The sequence below is a fragment of the Oncorhynchus nerka genome, linkage group LG18 (genome assembly GCF_034236695.1).
Source record: "Oncorhynchus nerka isolate Pitt River linkage group LG18, Oner_Uvic_2.0, whole genome shotgun sequence".
In the NCBI taxonomy this organism is placed as follows: Eukaryota; Metazoa; Chordata; class Actinopteri; order Salmoniformes; family Salmonidae; genus Oncorhynchus; species Oncorhynchus nerka.
Window position 1 is genome coordinate 58,867,075 of NC_088413.1, and position 16,692 is coordinate 58,883,766.

A 16,692-nucleotide genomic window follows, 5' to 3' on the forward strand; every position below is an offset into this window, starting at 1 on the left:
AGAAGCAGGGAGGGAGATGGTTAGGAAAGGGGCATCTGCCAGGAACAGAGAAGGGGGAGTATTTGGTTTTGTTACAATGCTACAAATTGTTACAATTTTAAATGAGCAGTTACCAGCAAGCCAAGCATCAAATCTGTCTGAATGCATTTTACATTTTGATGTAAGATGACGTACAAAAGGCTCAACATCAGCACGGTTTCAATAGTATTACTAATTTGCAGTGAGGAAGTCTTTCAGAGAGCTGATGATTTGCCTTTAGACATTGTCAACTAGGCATTAGCTGTCCCTCCCTCATTAAGGCGTGTTGCTGGTTGGCAGCAGAGATAAATGATGTGTAATTATGTGAATGATTAAAGTCAGAATCGTCCTGGTCTTTGGGCTAAACAGAGATATATATATATATAACACCAAACGAGGGCTGTGGGACTCTTGAGACGGCTAAATACTCCCGAGCCGGGGTCACAGGGTCGGGGGGGTGCAGATTAAGACAAGGGGATTACTGTATTTTACGTTATACAACCTCATAACCTTCACAGGCTGCTGGTCAAATCACCCATTCCCAGCTACTTATAATTGGACAATGGTCTGGTGTTCATTTTAAAAGTAGAGATAGCTGGCACTCCTGAAAAGTGGATTACTGAACCATTTAGTCACAAAACAGGAAATCTATTAATTATCTATCATCCAGCTATATGTGACTATCAAATCAAATCAAATTGTATTGGTCACATACACATATTTAGCAGGTGTTATTGCGGGTATAGCGAAATGCTTGTGTACCTAGCTCCAATGGTGCAGTAGTATCTAACAATGCAGTAGTATCTAAAAATGATTCACAACAAATCTAAAATAATAGATTTTCCACTGTTGAAATTCAAGATGTACTGAAATGGATATACCACTGAAATTGAAGGTGTACTGAATTGTATCTGTAAAAGCGTTTATGACAGGGTAGTTTGGGTAATGTGTTATGTAATATGTTACAAGTAAAGGCTTGTGGCGGCCTGACTTGAGCTGTGTGCTGTACGTGTGGCTGAGGTTCAGGTCAAAAGATTTATGTCAAGCACAGCAATTTATTACCAAGAAGCTATTGATTGGGTCCTCCTGACGCTTTCATGTAAATTCAGGAAGAATCATGGCCGGCAGCTGCAGCTTACTCACACACACACACACGCAGAAACACGCACAAACACACATGGCCAGGCACAAACCACACGGGCACACACACCGGCACACAAGCTTGCACACGCACATTCCAACCAAAATGACCAGACAGCTTTGCATCTGCTCCAGTCTGTTTGTATCAAACAGATGTATTTAATCAACCTTAAAACAGTACTGTATAACTGATCAGGAGCACATATCATACACATTACAGCTTCTTGCAATAAACACTAAATGTGGTTTTAAAAAATAAGAATGTATCTGTCTCTGAAATAAAAGTAGTAGATTTGGGGATGTTTTAAAAGAGAAATGTTTTTGAAATAAAAGCTTTGATTTAGGTAGATGAGCAGTCAGTTTAGTACAGAGCTGAATAAGATGAGCTGAACCTCTGGGGCTCTTTTAAGGGCAGTATTGCTCAAAGTAGATGGCAGGCACTTGACTGGCTGAAGTGAGAATGCCGTTGGGCAAAATTATTCAGGGCTCGCTTGTCCTTCTGATAGCCAGCCATGATATTCTGTACACTACATGACCAAAAGTATGTGGACACCTGCTAGTCGAGCATCTCATTCCAAAATCATGGGCATTAATGTGGAGTTGGTCCCCCCTTTGCTGCTATAACAGCCTCCACTCTTCTGGGAAGACTTTCCACTAAAGGTTGGAACATTGCTGCTGGGACTTGCTTCCATTCAGCCACAAGCGCATTAGTGACGTCGGGCACTGCTGTTGGGAGCGCCTGGCTTGCAGTCAGCGTTCCAATTCATCCCAAAGTTGTTTGATGGGGTTGAGGTCAGGGCTCTGTGTAGGCCAGTCAAGTTCTTCCACACCGATCTCGACAAACCATTTCTGTATGAACCTTGCTTTGTGCACGGGGGCATTGGTATGTTGCAACAGAAAAGGACCTTCCCCAAACTGTTGCCACAAAGTTGGAAGCAAAGAATTGTCTAGAATGTCATTGTATGCTGTAGAGTTAAGATTTCCCTTCACTGTAACTAAGGGGCCTAGCCCAACTCATGAAAAACAGCCCCAGACCATAATTCCTCCTCCACCAAACTTTACAGTTGGCACTATGCATTGAGGCAGGTAGTGTTCTCCTGGCATCTGCCAAACCCAGATATGTCTGTGTGAAGCGTGATTCATCACCACAGAGAACACTTTTACACGGCCGTTGTTGCTCCTATGACAGTGCCACGTTGAAAGTCACTGAGCTCTTCAGTAAGGCCATTCTACTGCCAATGTTTATTTATGGATATTGCATGGCTGTGTGCTCGATTTTATACACCTGTCAGCAACAGGTGTGGCAGAAATAGCCAAATCCACTCATTTGAAGGGGTGTCCACATACCGTCATATACAGTTGAAGTCGGAAGTTAACACACTTTTGGTTGGAGTCATTAAAACTCGTTTTTCAACCACTCCACACATTTCTTGTTAACAAACTATAGTTTTAGCAAGTCAGTTAGGACATCTAAGTAATTTTTCCAACAATTGTTTACAGACAGATTATTTCACTTATAATTCACATAATTCTCAATTCCAGTGGGTCAGAGGTTTACATACACTAAGTTGACTGTGCCTTTAAACAGCTTGGAAAATTCTGTCTCCTAGAGATGAACGTACTTTGGCGCGAAAAGTCCAAATCAATCCCAGAACAACAGCAAAGGATCTTGTGAAGATGCTGGAGGAAACAGGTACAAAAGTATCTATATCCAGAGGAAAACAAGTCCTGTATCGAGATAACCTGAAAGGAAGAAGCCACTGCTCCACAACCGCCATAAAAAAGCCAGAATGTGGTTTGCAACTGCACATGGGGGCAAAGATCATACTTTTTGGAGAAATGTCCTCTGGTCTGATGAAACAAAAATAGAACTGTTTGGCCATAATGACCATCGTTATGTTTGGAGGAAAAAGGGGGCAAGCTTGCAAGCCGAAGACACCATCCCAACCGTGAAGTATGGTGGTGGTAGCATCATGTTGTGGGGGTGCTTTGCTCCAGGAGGGACTGGTGCACTTCACAAAATAAATGGCATCATGAGGATGGAAAATTATATGGATATATTGAAGCAACATCTCAAGACATCAGTCAGGAAGTTAAAGCTTGGTTGCAAATGGGTCTTCCAAATGAACAATGACTCCAAGCATACTTTCAAAGTTGTGGCAAAATGGCTTAAGGACAACAAAGTCAAGGTATTGGAGTGGCCATCACAAAGCCCTGACCTCAAGCCTATAGAAAATTTGTGGGCAGCAAGGAGGCCTACAAACCTGACTCAGTTACACCGGCTCTGTCAGGAGGAATGGACCAAATTTCACCCAACTTATTGTGGGAAGCTTGTGGAAGGCTACCCAAACTGTTTGACCCAAGTTAAACAAGTTAAAGGCAATGCTACCAAATACTATTTGAGTGTATGACCCAATGGGAATGTGATGAAAGAAATAAAACCTGAAATAAATCATTCTCTCTACTATTATTCTGAAATTTCACATTATTAATATAAAGTGCTGATCCTAACTGACCTAAGACAGGGAATTCTTACTAGGATTAAATGTCAGGAATTGTGAAAAACTGAGTTTAAATGTACTTGTCTAAGGTGTATGTAAACTTCCGACTTCAACTGTATATAGTGTAGCAGCCCCTGTCTAGCGAGAATGACTCTCTTTCCCCCCTATCGCTTTCTCTCTCTCTCTCTCTCTCTGTCTCTCTCTCTCTCGCTCTCTCTCTCTCTCTCTCCCTGTATCTCTGTATATCTCTCTGTTTCTCTTCCTCTCTCTTCTCCGTATCTCTCACTTCCTCTTTATCTTCTCCCTATCTCTCTCTTTCATTCCCTCCACCCCTTTCACTCTCTCTTTCCGTCTCCCTCCCTCGCTTCATCTCTCTCTCTCTATACCTCTCTCTCGCTCTCTCTGTCTGTTCAGTAGTCTGCTTGAGGATGAAATACGAGGGGGCTGCAGCTGGAGGGGGCCACCATGCCTCGTAATTACTTCTCTTTTTATGACCCGTGCTAATGGCCCTCGGGGAGAGGGAAACAATAATAAATTAATAGAATATGAACTCCCGCTCAACAGAAATCTCCAGCATTTCATTTTGGGCCGTCCTCTGCTCTGGCAGATGAAATGGCACCCTGATTAAACTGACGAGGGGTGGACCCAGAGGCCTGCCTGGTCTGCCACCATCTCACCCCCCTCCCTCGGTGAAGGGGTCTGTCGGAGATAAGGAGGATGGGGATTTTGGCTCTCCCCAATTGGCTTTTTACAGTTGTATCCAGAATAACAAGCTAAAAATCCGAAGATGAACTTAAATATATTTCTACATGTGTGCATCTATAGGATGCTCACCTTAGAGGACAGAGGTAAGAGACTGTAACAGGGCTGTTTGGACAGGGATATTGTTGTATTTCAATCCAGTATAGGTAAGTCAGGGAGCAGAGCAGGAAAAGCTGAGGGAAATCATCTGTCAAAGAAAACATTTATTCCTGTGTTATAACTTTCATATGTGTATTATACAAAATATTGCAGTGAAATCTTATTCAAGATTTGCCTTTATCAACCAGAGAGACCAGCCAAGCTTGTCAATGTTTTGTAACCCATTTCAAGGGGCTATGTTTATTGTAAACACAAACAAAACTGGTGTAATTTTATACTGTGCCTAGCCAGGGACAGGGCTCATTGAGAGAACCAGCTGAAGCATGAAGTGAATTAGTCTGCTGTTGAACCCAGTCATGGTCTTCAGGGTCTGGTTAAGAGGCGAGGAAGAGAGCAGGTTCCCTGTCCACAGCCACCACATGTCTGTCTGTCACCCTCTGAAATCGCAGGGACCGAGAGACCCCCCTTCCCCCGCATGACTGTGATTGTGTGGTAGTATGGACCACAGTAGTATGCTATGTCAACATGACATTTCTCCTGAGGACTGCTTGTCCACATGTAACGAGGGGGTATATTGTGGTTAAACTGTGATACAGTAGAGATGATTCACTGTAACCTACAGTATGTTGAAGTTCCATTGTGTTTACTGGATCAAATAAATATACTGTCATGTAATGTCATTTTTAAATTGATAATGTAGATGCCTTTAAAACACAATCGTCCCCTAACATCACAATACCGTATGTGAAAGCATGCTTATTCAAAATGAACAACAGAGATTTCAGAGATGTTTTTCTTGCCCTCTGCTATTTGAGCCTACTTACCCAGGGTAGCCTTGTGGAAAAGGGCCTTCAACCACACAGACAGGTCTCTAAGTTTTGGTCAATATTGTGCCGTGTTTCCTCAAACCCCACCAAGGCAGTGGTGTGGAAATTAAGATGTAAATATTGATATTTCATTAGAGGAAATCACCCACTCCGACAGCACTTAACCGGGCTGCCTTCACAGCATGGCGGCCAGAGCGCTGTGTGACCTATGGAGTCTGGAAGTCACTTCATTACTCGATTAAATTGAGTGGAAAACGGCAAGTCAACGACACAAGATCCCATTTGGAGCCATAATTTAGGCCCTGAAGAGAGACAGAGCAGGGGGAAAACCCCTCCTCTCCATCTCACAACACCGAATTCAATTCAAGGACTTTTAGCGTCAAACGTAATTGCAGGCTGCTGTGTTCAGTGTGTGCATATTGCTGAGAGGTGTCTGGTATAACAGAGGGATTTTGCATTCTCTTGTACAAATCTAGAACAAGTGCTTTCTATGTGCTGTCACATTGAGGGCAAGGTGTTCCGGTTGAGTGCTCCTTGGCATTAAAAGGGTGCACAAAGCCTAGGCTGTGATTGCATGCCAACCTGACGCAGAAATCACGGCTGTACCTTGTCTACACTTGCATGACAATTTCCTTGCGGCCAGTCCAGATTATCTCGCTAATGGCAAGGTACGGCTTTTCCAGTGCTGACAGGGACATTTCACAGCAAAGGATTTCAAATTCAAAAAGGCACTCGCTCATCTGAGCTATCTTTGTTGCAGGTGAATGGTAACAATTGAATAAGATGAGAATTTTTTTTTAAACGGCACACTGCTCTTTATTTAGCTTTACGTATCGGCCTGAAGGCCTTCGTCAGAGCTTTAAAAAGGATTTAAAATGCATTTTGATGTATAGTAGCACAGGCACCTGCACTAAGGCACTCATGGCTTACTCCTACAATTATATTAGTATGTGCCTCCTAGCAGTTTTGGTTAGTGTCTGTATTGTGCTGGTCCTGTCTGTGGTTCACAGACCCCCTGGCCACCCGGGTGGGGTGGGCCTGCCCTGCCTGTCCTGGGCCCTGCACCTGTCTCTGTTTGATCAGACTCTCCATTCGACTGACTATTGATTCCCCTTCACATTGTGAAGGCCCTCACATTCCGATCGCAATCTGTTAATGAATGTATCCTCCAGCTCTTCCCTCCTGTGGTCATCACTACGATAAGGGAAATGAAACTCTCCGCTACCCCCTTTTCTCTCTCTTTCCCTCGCTACCTTTTTCTTTCTGTTTCTACCCCCTTCAGTGTAGCTCTCTGTCTCTGTGTGTGTGTGTGTGTCAATACTGTAATCTATCGCCTCCTAATAACCTGGGAGCAGACAGTATTGCAACAGCAAACTTGTAAAAGCAATCATTTTAATCAGGCGACGGGCTAATATGCTGTCAGAATGGGGGCGCCCGTGGGAACGCTAGACCAGGACAGGAGGTAAGGAGAGGGATGCTCCAAGTAGTAAGGGAAAGGGTAGTACGGGGGAAAGGGTAGTACGGGGGAACGGGTAGTACGGAGGAAAGGGTAGTACGGGGAAAGGGTAGTACGGAGGAAAGGGTAGTACGGGGGAAAGGGTAGTACGGGGAAAGGGTAGTACGGAGGAAAGGGTAGTACGGAGGAAAGGTTAGTACGGGGAAAGGGTAGTACGGGGGAACGGGTAGTACGGAGGAAAGGGTAGTACGGAGGAAAGGGTAGTACGGGGGAAAGGGTAGTACGGGCGTACGGAGGAAAGGGTTGTACGAGGAAAGGGTAGTACGGAGGAAAGGGTTGTACGAGGAAAGGGTAGTACGAGAGGAAAGGGTAGTACGGGGAAAGGTAGTACGGAGGAAAGGGAAAGTACGGGGAAAGGGTAGTACGGGGGGAAAGGGAAAGTACGGGGAAAGGGTAGTACGGAGGAGGAAAGGGTAAACTACGAGGAGGAAAGAGGGTAGTACGGAGGAAAGGGGTAGTACGGGGGAAAGGGTAGTACGGGCGAAAAGGGTAGTACGGGGAACGGGAAAGGGTAGTACGGAGGACGGAGGAAAGGGTTGTACGAGGAAAGGGTAGTACGGAGGAAAGGGGTTGAAACGAAAGGGTAGTACTGAGGAAAGGGTAGTACGAAGGAAAGGGTAGTACGGGGAAAGGGGGGAAAGGGTAGTACGGGAAAGGGAAAGGGAAAGTATACGGAGGAAAGGGTAGTACGGAGGAAAGGGTAGTACGGGAAAGGGTAGTACGGGAAAGGGTAGTACGGGGAAAGGGTAGTACGGAGGAAAGGGTAGTACGGAGAAAAAGGGAAAGTACGGGGAAAGGGTAGCGGGAAACGGGCGGAGGAAAGGGTAGTACGGGGAAAGGGTAGTACGGAGGAAAGGGTTGTACGAGGAAAGGGTAGTACGGAGGAAAGGGTTGTACGAGGAAAGGGTAGTACGAAGGAAAGGGTAGTACGGGGAAAGGGTAGTACGGGGAAAGGGTAGTACGGAGGAAAGGGTAGTACGGAGGAAAGGGTAGTACGGAGGAAAGGGTAGTACGGAGGAAAGGGTAGTACGGAGGAAAGGGGGAAAGGGTAGTACGGGCGAAAGGGTAGTACGGGAAAGGGTTGGGGAAAGGGTAGTACGGAGGAAAGGGGTAGTACGGGGAAAGGGTTGTACAAAGGAAAGGGTAATACAAGGAGGAAAGGGTACGGGGAAAGGGTATGGAGGAAAGGGTAGTATACGGAGGAAAGGGTAGGGGAAAGGGTAGTACGGGAAAGGGTAGTACGGGAAAGGGTAGTACGGGGGAAAGGGTAGTACGGGGGAAAGGGTTGTACGGGGAAAGGGTTGTACGGGGAACGGGTAGTACGGGGAAAGGGTTGTACGGAGGAAAGGGTTGTACGGAGGAAAGGGTAGTACGGGGGAAAGGGTAGTACGGGGAAAGGGTTGTACGGGGAAAGGGTTGTACGGAGGAAAGGGTAGTACGGGGAAAGGGTTGTATGAAGGAAAGGGTAGTACGGGGAAAGGGTTGTACGAAGGAAAGGGTAGTACGGGGAAAGGGTAGTACGGGGAAAGGGTTGTATGAAGGAAAGAGTAGTACAAAGGAAAGGGTAGTACAAAGGAAAGGGTAGTACGGGGAAAGGGTAGTACGGAGGAAAGGGTAGTACGGGGAAAGGGTTGTACGGAGGAAAGGGTAGTACGGGAAAGGGTAGTACGGGGAAAGGGTTGTACGAAGAAAGGGTAGTATGGGGAAAGGGTAGTACGAAGGAAAGGGTAGTACGGGGAAAGGGTAGTACGAAGGAAAGGGTAGTACGGGGAAAGGGTAGTACGGGGGAAAGGGTAGTACGGAGGAAAGGGTAGTACGGGGGAAAGGGTAGTACGGGGAAAGGGTTGTACGAAGGAAAGGGTAGTACGAAGGAAAGGGTAGTACGGGGAAAGGGTTGTACGAAGGAAAGGGTAGTACGGGGAAAGGGTAGTACGGGGAAAGGGTTGTACGAAGGAAAGGGTAGTACAAAGGCAAGGGTAGTACGAGGAAAGGGGGATGATATGATCTGTTCCTGCTAACTTTTCCTCCTCCTTTTCATTTGTCTGAATTCTCTCACCTCATCTTCAGAGGATTTGTGGGGATGGTTGTTTTTAAAAGGTTTAATTCTATCCATTTGTACAGGTAGCAGCCTGTGTGTTTGAAGGGGGAAATGACAATAGTTTTATATGACCCAGACCATTTCAGCTCATCCAGTTGCTGTTAGCCTTTAGGGCTGTGTTGACCCACGCGACCCCTCGCTGTGTGAGTGTGTGCCTGTTAGTGTGAGTGTGTATGCATGCCTGCGTGCTAGCATGCATGAGTGTGTTGTGTCTGTTTTTTATCAACTCACCCAGCGTGGTACTGAGTGTGTGTCACGTCCTCGACCCCTCCAATGAGGATCTGTCTCAGTGCTAATCCCACCAATAGCAGTGTGACAGGAAACAAGGGCTGACCAGACGGCTTTGTGTCTCAAAGACCTTTGCACCGATTTACTGTCTTCACTTACAGTAAAGCCCACTGGAGTGCTGTGACAACCGTTTCAGAGAGGACCTTCCAGAGTGCATTTAAAATTAAACACCTCTGCTGCTAACATACCGTGGCATGTACTCTAGTCAGTCGGGGTTGAGACTTTGAACTCATGTTTGGGTTACTGATCAGATCTGTCCATGAGAAAGACCTTGAAGGTGGACAGTACATGTTTGGCTTCATAGTGTTTTCATTAAAACAATCAGGGTGGTAATGTTCATTTAATTGTTCACCCTTAACTAGTTCACCCCATTTAATAGTTTACCGATGATAATTGCATTGATCATCAACAAAGAGAAAATATAAAGAGCCTAGGAGAGTATTTTCACTGTTTTCTATTTAATCTTGAGGGCAGAGCATGAGCTGGAAACACCCACACTCACACACACACAAACAAACAAATAATTTTAAGTGTCTGCATTGTAGTGCAGATATCTGCAGGTGAGAGATTCTCAGAGTGTTTTCCTCTGTCTCCCCAGGCTTCTCCACGCTGTCGCTGGGAGACCAGATGAGTCTACTGCAGAGCGCCTGGATGGAGATCCTGATCCTGAGCATCGTGTTCCGCTCGCTGCCCTACGAGGACGAGCTGGTGTATGCAGAGGACTACATCATGGACGAAGAACACTCGCGGCTCACTGGCCTGCTCGACCTCTACGTGTCCATCCTGCAGCTCGTACGCAAGTACAAGAAGCTGAAGGTGGAGAAGGAGGAGTTTGTCACCCTCAAGGCCATCGCTCTCGCCAACTCAGGTAGGACAATATACACCGACTCCGTATGTAGCATAAATAAGACGGCAGTCAGGGATATTAGGTGAATATTTGGATATTTTATTCTTTACAAGGTTTTTTAATTTATGCAATATGATGAGAACAATCTAAAAACGATCAAATGTATTATTTAAGGTAATATTGTATTTTTGCTGAAAATGTATGTTTTGAAGAGTCTGATTTTTCAGTATTTTATGGACAATATAATATTGTAAAATGGGCAATCACAAGCAATATATCCATGTGGCCAAAAATAATACTTTTTGGACTTTTTTACTTTTTGTTGTAATTTTATGAATAAAAGCTAGTATTTATACATTTTAGGACACATTTCATTCATCTCAAAAACTGTCATATACTGTATCAAATCTTGAGCCAGAGTTAATTTCAAATTAACAAACGATTACTATAGTGCCAGTGACACAAAAATATCAAATTTGTTAGGAATATTTTTAAACACTCACAAACACATTAATTTGCCAAAACCAAAATCTTTTCCATTTATGTTGCACAAATGCAGAAAACTGTTTCTAAATTTATATTGGAATATTATCTAATTATCTTATTCATAATAACAATTGTTCATAATTTATGTTGGTTAATTCTCCATAACAGTAGCTGCAGGGCACGCCAACCATGGGAGATAAATTTAGCATTTCATTAGGAGCACAGGGCCTGTCAATACAATGTGTTAAGTCGAATGGAATGAGTATCAGGGAGTGATGGGGCTTGTTTGTTCCAATGCAAAGACGGTACACTCGTATCGACAGGCTGCTTTTGAGTAGGCAGGGCCTGTCCCTCTCTGATCAATGCCTGGCTGGGCCACGGGCACGCTTTCTCTTCTTTTGTCTGGCTGAAAAATGAAAACGCTGACGGTGGGCTTTGCTTTGCTTTGCTTTCAGACAACAGAGCTTTGTTGGGGGGTGGGTACGGGTGAGGGAGGGAGGCCGGGTGTCGGGGTAGGGAGGAGGCGTCCGGAACGTTTGAACAAGGTCTCTGTGAGATCACTCTCCCGGGAGCCCCTCTGTCTGACAGCTGTGAAAATTCATAGCGATTGATTTTGTAATTAGCAGTTTATCAATCGGATCGACTTGGGCTCTCTGATGGATTGCAAGGAAATTGTTTCTTCAAAGTAGTTTTTTTAAGCCTATCCCCTCCTCCATAGCCTACATGCTTGCATGCTCTCCCTTGCTCTCTCTCGCTCCATATCTCTCCCTCGCTCTCTCTCGCTCCATATCTCCATCTCGCTCTCTCTCCATATCTCCCTCTCTCTGTCTCTCTCTCTCCATATCTCCATCTCCTTCTCCCTCTCTGTCTCTCTCTCTCCATATCTCCCTCTCTCTGTCTCTCTCTCTCCATATCTCCATCTCCTTCTCCCTCTCTGTCTCTCTCTCTCCATATCTCCCTCTCTCTGTCTCTCTCTCTCCATATCTCCATCTCCTTCTCCCTCTCTCTCTCTGTCTCTCTCTCTCCATATCTCCTTCTCCCTCTCTGTCTCTCTCTCTCCATATCTCCATCTCGCTCTCTCTCCATATCTCCATCTCCTTCTCCCTCTCTCTGTCTCTCTCTCTCCATATCTCCATCTCCTTCTCCCTCTCTGTCTCTCTCTCTCCATATCTCCATCTCCTTCTCCCTCTCTCTGTCTCTCTCTCTCCATATCTCCATCTCCTTCTCCCTCTCTGTCTCTCTCTCTCCATATCTCCATCTCCTTCTCCCTCTCTGTCTCTCTCTCTCCATATCTCCATCTCCTTCTCCCTCTCTGTCTCTCTCTCTCCATATCTCCATATCTCCTTCTCCCTCTCTGTCTCTCTCTCTCCATATCTCCATCTCCTTCTCCCTCTCTGTCTCTCTCTCTCCATATCTCCATCTCGCTCTCTCTCTGTATCTCCATCTCCCCCTCTCTGTCTCTCTGTCTCTCTCGCTCCATATCTCCTTCTCCCTCTCTGTCTCTCTCGCTCCATATCTCCATCTCCTTCTCCCTCTCTGTCTCTCTCTCTCCATATCTCCCTCTCTCTGTCTCTCTCTCTCCATATCTCCATCTCACTCTCTCTCTGTATCTCCATCTCCCCCTCTCTGTCTCTCTGTCTCTCTCGCTCCATATCTCCTTCTCCCTCTCTGTCTCTCTCGCTCCATATCTCCATCTCCTTCTCCCTCTCTGTCTCTCTCTCTCCATATCTCCCTCTCTCTGTCTCTGTCTCTCTCTCCATATCTCCATCTCACTCTCTCTGTATCTCCATCTCCCCCTCTCTGTCTCTCTGTCTCTCTCGCTCCATATCTCCTTCTCCCTCTCTCTCTCTCGCTCCATATCTCCCTCTCTCTGTCTCTCTCTCTCCATATCTCCTTCTCCCTCTCTGTCTCTCTCTCCATATCTCCCTCTCTCTGTCTCTCTCTCTCCATATCTCCATCTCACTCTCTCTCCATATCTCCCTCTCTCTGTCTCTCTCTCTCCATATCTCCATCTCACTCTCTCTCTGTATCTCAATCTCCCCCTCTCTGTCTCTCTGTCTCTCTCTCCATATCTCCTTCTCCCTCTCTGTCTCTCTCTCCATATCTCCATCTCCTTCTCCCTCTCTGTCTCTCGCTCCATATCTCCCTCTCTCTGTCTCTCTCCATATCTCCTTCTCCCTCTCTGTCTCTCTCTCCATATCTCCAACTCCTTCTCCCTCTCTGTCTCTCTCTCCATATCTCCATCTCTCTCTTTGTCTATTTCTCTCTTTTCTTTCTCATCTGGTCTCTAGCTCTTTCATTCCTTCCTTCTTGCCTGCACTTCACCCCGAGACCTTTGTCCACTGCTCACTCATTCTTGGCATTAGATGAGTTTAATGGCAAAAATGTCATGCATGTGCTGAAGCACACATGTACACACACACATATACTCACTTATGTTTTTGATACGTTTATTGGTTGTATTATTTTATCACAGTAATTAAAATGCATTTAATTGCTAATAATTTGTCTGGGCATTGACTTGTACATATGACCTAATATGCTGTTTATCATTGACTAATCCTGTATGAAGCAAAGAGGAGATACGATACTCTCTGACTTCCTGGTGAATTTCCCTTTTGTTCTTCTATTCTGCCCCCCCATCTGCTCATATCCCCCCACCCCCCCTGCTCAACTGCTCATTCACTTTCCAAAACGACCTACTTCATTTTACCGCTGTGGATTGGAAAGCGTCAGGGTGAGAAATGTCTCAAGGTCTTGGGAATATAGTTGTTCCAGTCAATGAATTTGGGACGAAGTCTGAAATCTGTTTTGCCTTTTATTGTCCCGCGTGGTGAAATATGCACTGCCAAGGTGATATGAGTCAAGCAATGACACACCGTCTCATAAGTGCCAGACACTGGTTAACCACAAGCCCAATGCATCCTTGAGAGAGAGAGAGAGAGAGAGAGAGAGGGAGAGAATATGAAAAGGGAGTGTTACAGCATTCTGTACATACCGTAAGAGTATCCTTGAACAATGCAATACACCACAGCACATCAGACAGGGAGAGACTGGAATGAGTCAGAGAGAGAACCCTCCTCTGAGACTGAAAGGTCAGGGAGGATATGGGCTACAGAGTCAGTATGATACTGTACACATGGTTGTTGTTGAGGTAGTTTCACTGTTACAGTAGACCTACAGTACATACATGTAGTTACACTGTTACAGTAGACCTACAGTACATACATGTAGTTACACTGTTACAGTAGACCTACATTACATACATGTAGTTACACTGTTACAGTAGATCTACAGTACATACATGTAGTTACACTGTTACAGTAGACCTACAGTACATACATGTAGTTACACTGTTAGACCTACAGTACATACATGTAGTTACACTGTTACAGTAGACCTACAGTACATACATGTAGTTACACTGTTAGACCTACAGTACATACATGTAGTTACAGTGTTAGACCTACAGTACATACATGTAGTTACACTGTTACAGTAGACCTACAGTACATACACGTAGTTACACTGTTACAGTAGACCTACAGTACATACATGTAGTTACACTGTTACAGTAGACCTACAGTACATACATGTAGTTACACTGTTACAGTAGATCTACAGTACATACATGTAGTTACACTGTTACAGTAGACCTACAGTACATACATGTAGTTACACTGTTAGACCTACAGTACATACATGTAGTTACACTGTTACAGTAGACCTACAGTACATACATGTAGTTACACTGTACAGTAGACCTACAGTACATACATGTAGTTACACTGTTACAGTAGACCTACAGTACATACATGTAGTTACACTGTTACAGTAGACCTACAGTACATACATGTAGTTACACTGTTACAGTAGACCTACAGTACATACATGTAGTTACACTGTTACAGTAGACCTACAGTACATACATGTAGTTACACTGTTACAGACCTACAGACATACACGTAGTTACAGTACATAGACCTACAGTACATACATGTAGTTACACTGTTACAGTAGACCTACAGTACATACATGTAGTTACACTGTTACAGTAGACCTGTTACAGTAGATCTAGTACAGTACATACATGTAGTTACACTGTTACAGTAGACCTACAGTACATACATGTAGTTACACTGTTACAGTTACACTACAGTGTTACACTGTTAGACCTACAGTACATACATGTAGTTACACTGTTACAGACCTACAGTACATACATGTAGTTACACTGTTACAGTAGACCTACAGTACATACATGTAGTTACACTGTTACAGTAGACCTACAGTACATACACTGTAGTTACACTGTTACAGTAGACCTACAGTACATACATGTAGTTACACTGTTACAGTAGACCTACAGTACATACATGTAGTTACACTGTTACAGTAGACCTACAGTACATACATGTAGTTACACTGTTACAGTAGACCTACAGTACATACACGTAGTTACACTGTTACAGTAGACCTACAGTACATACATGTAGTTACACTGTTACAGTAGACCTACAGTACATACATGTAGTTACACTGTTACAGTAGACCTACAGTACATACATGTAGTTACACTGTTACAGTAGACCTACAGTACATACATGTAGTTACACTGTTACAGTAGACCTACATTACATACATGTAGTTACACTGTTACAGTAGATCTACAGTACATACATGTAGTTACACTGTTACAGTAGACCTACAGTACATACATGTAGTTACACTGTTACAGTTAGACCTACAGTACATACATGTAGTTACACTGTTACAGTACAGTACATACATGTAGTTACACTGTTAGACCTACAGTACATACATGTAGTTACACTGTTACAGTAGACCTACAGTACATACACGTAGTTACACTGTTACACTGTTACATGTAGTTACACTGTTACAGTAGACCTACAGTACATACATGTAGTTACACTGTTACAGTAGACCTACAGTACATACACGTAGTTACACTGTTACAGTAGACCTACAGTACATACACGTAGTTACACTGTTACAGTAGACCTACAGTACATACATGTAGTTACACTGTTACAGTAGACCTACAGTACATACATGTAGTTACACTGTTACAGTAGACCTACAGTATATACATGTAGTTACACTGTTACAGTAGACCTACAGTACATACATGTAGTTACACTGTTACAGTATACCTACAGTACATACATGTAGTTACACTGTTACAGTAGACCTACAGTACATACATGTAGTTACACTGTTAGACCTACAGTACATACATGTAGTTACACTGTTACAGTAGACCTACAGTACATACATGTAGTTACACTGTTACAGTAGACCTACAGTACATACATGTAGTTACACTGTTAGACCTACAGTACATACATGTAGTTACACTGTTACAGTAGACCTACAGTACATACATGTAGTTACACTGTTACAGTAGACCTACAGTACATACATGTAGTTACACTGTTACAGTAGACCTACAGTACATACATGTAGTTACACTGTTACAGTAGACCTACAGTACATACACGTAGTTACACTAGTTCAATTGGAGTTAATATAATTTGTTTCGTTCAATCGATCAATCAATCATCAGTCAAAATATGGTTTCCAGCAAGCTAAAGCACTAACATTCCAGTGATTATTTAATCAAATGTACAATAGTGTTTACTTTCATTCCACTCATTTGTTGTTCCACATGTGTCTGTGAGAGAAGAGGGAGGAAATGAATGAACATGTGAAGGAAGTATTATTTCTTTATTGAAGCTAGTTTCCACCATCCAATTCCCTGATGGAGTGTTTATAAGAAAACAATCTATTCCGGAGCTGTCTTTTGGAACAGTGAGGTGTTTAATATGTATTCATTCACTGGGGGGGTTTGGCTGCTATTCATTCCATTGTGTGCTGCAGGAGACTGCTGCATTATATGGATTTTCAGTCTAATTGGTCAAATGCCATACGAAAATCAAACCAAGGCCACCTGGCAAAAAAAATACATGAAGCTTTGTGTTTTTCTTTACGTTCTATTGTTTATCTTGTCGCAGTGTGAATTATGACGATAACGTGTCTAATAGCTGATCACTAGATCACTAGTACACACCCAGCCATGTTTTACT

At 43.9% G+C, this 16,692-nt stretch overlaps 1 protein-coding gene across 8 annotated transcripts in view; it reads left to right on the forward strand.

Annotated features, from left to right (window-relative positions):
* The window catches only part of LOC115146232 (steroid hormone receptor ERR2), a 68,752-nt gene that overhangs the window by 47,277 nt on the left and 4,783 nt on the right, over positions 1-16,692 (forward strand). For all 8 annotated transcript variants that reach the window (XM_029688187.2, XM_029688184.2, XM_029688189.2 and 5 more), the window contains one exon: positions 9,848-10,117. In XM_029688187.2, coding sequence (XP_029544047.1) covers positions 9,848-10,117 — 270 coding nt within the window. The remainder of the gene's footprint in view (positions 1-9,847; positions 10,118-16,692) is intronic.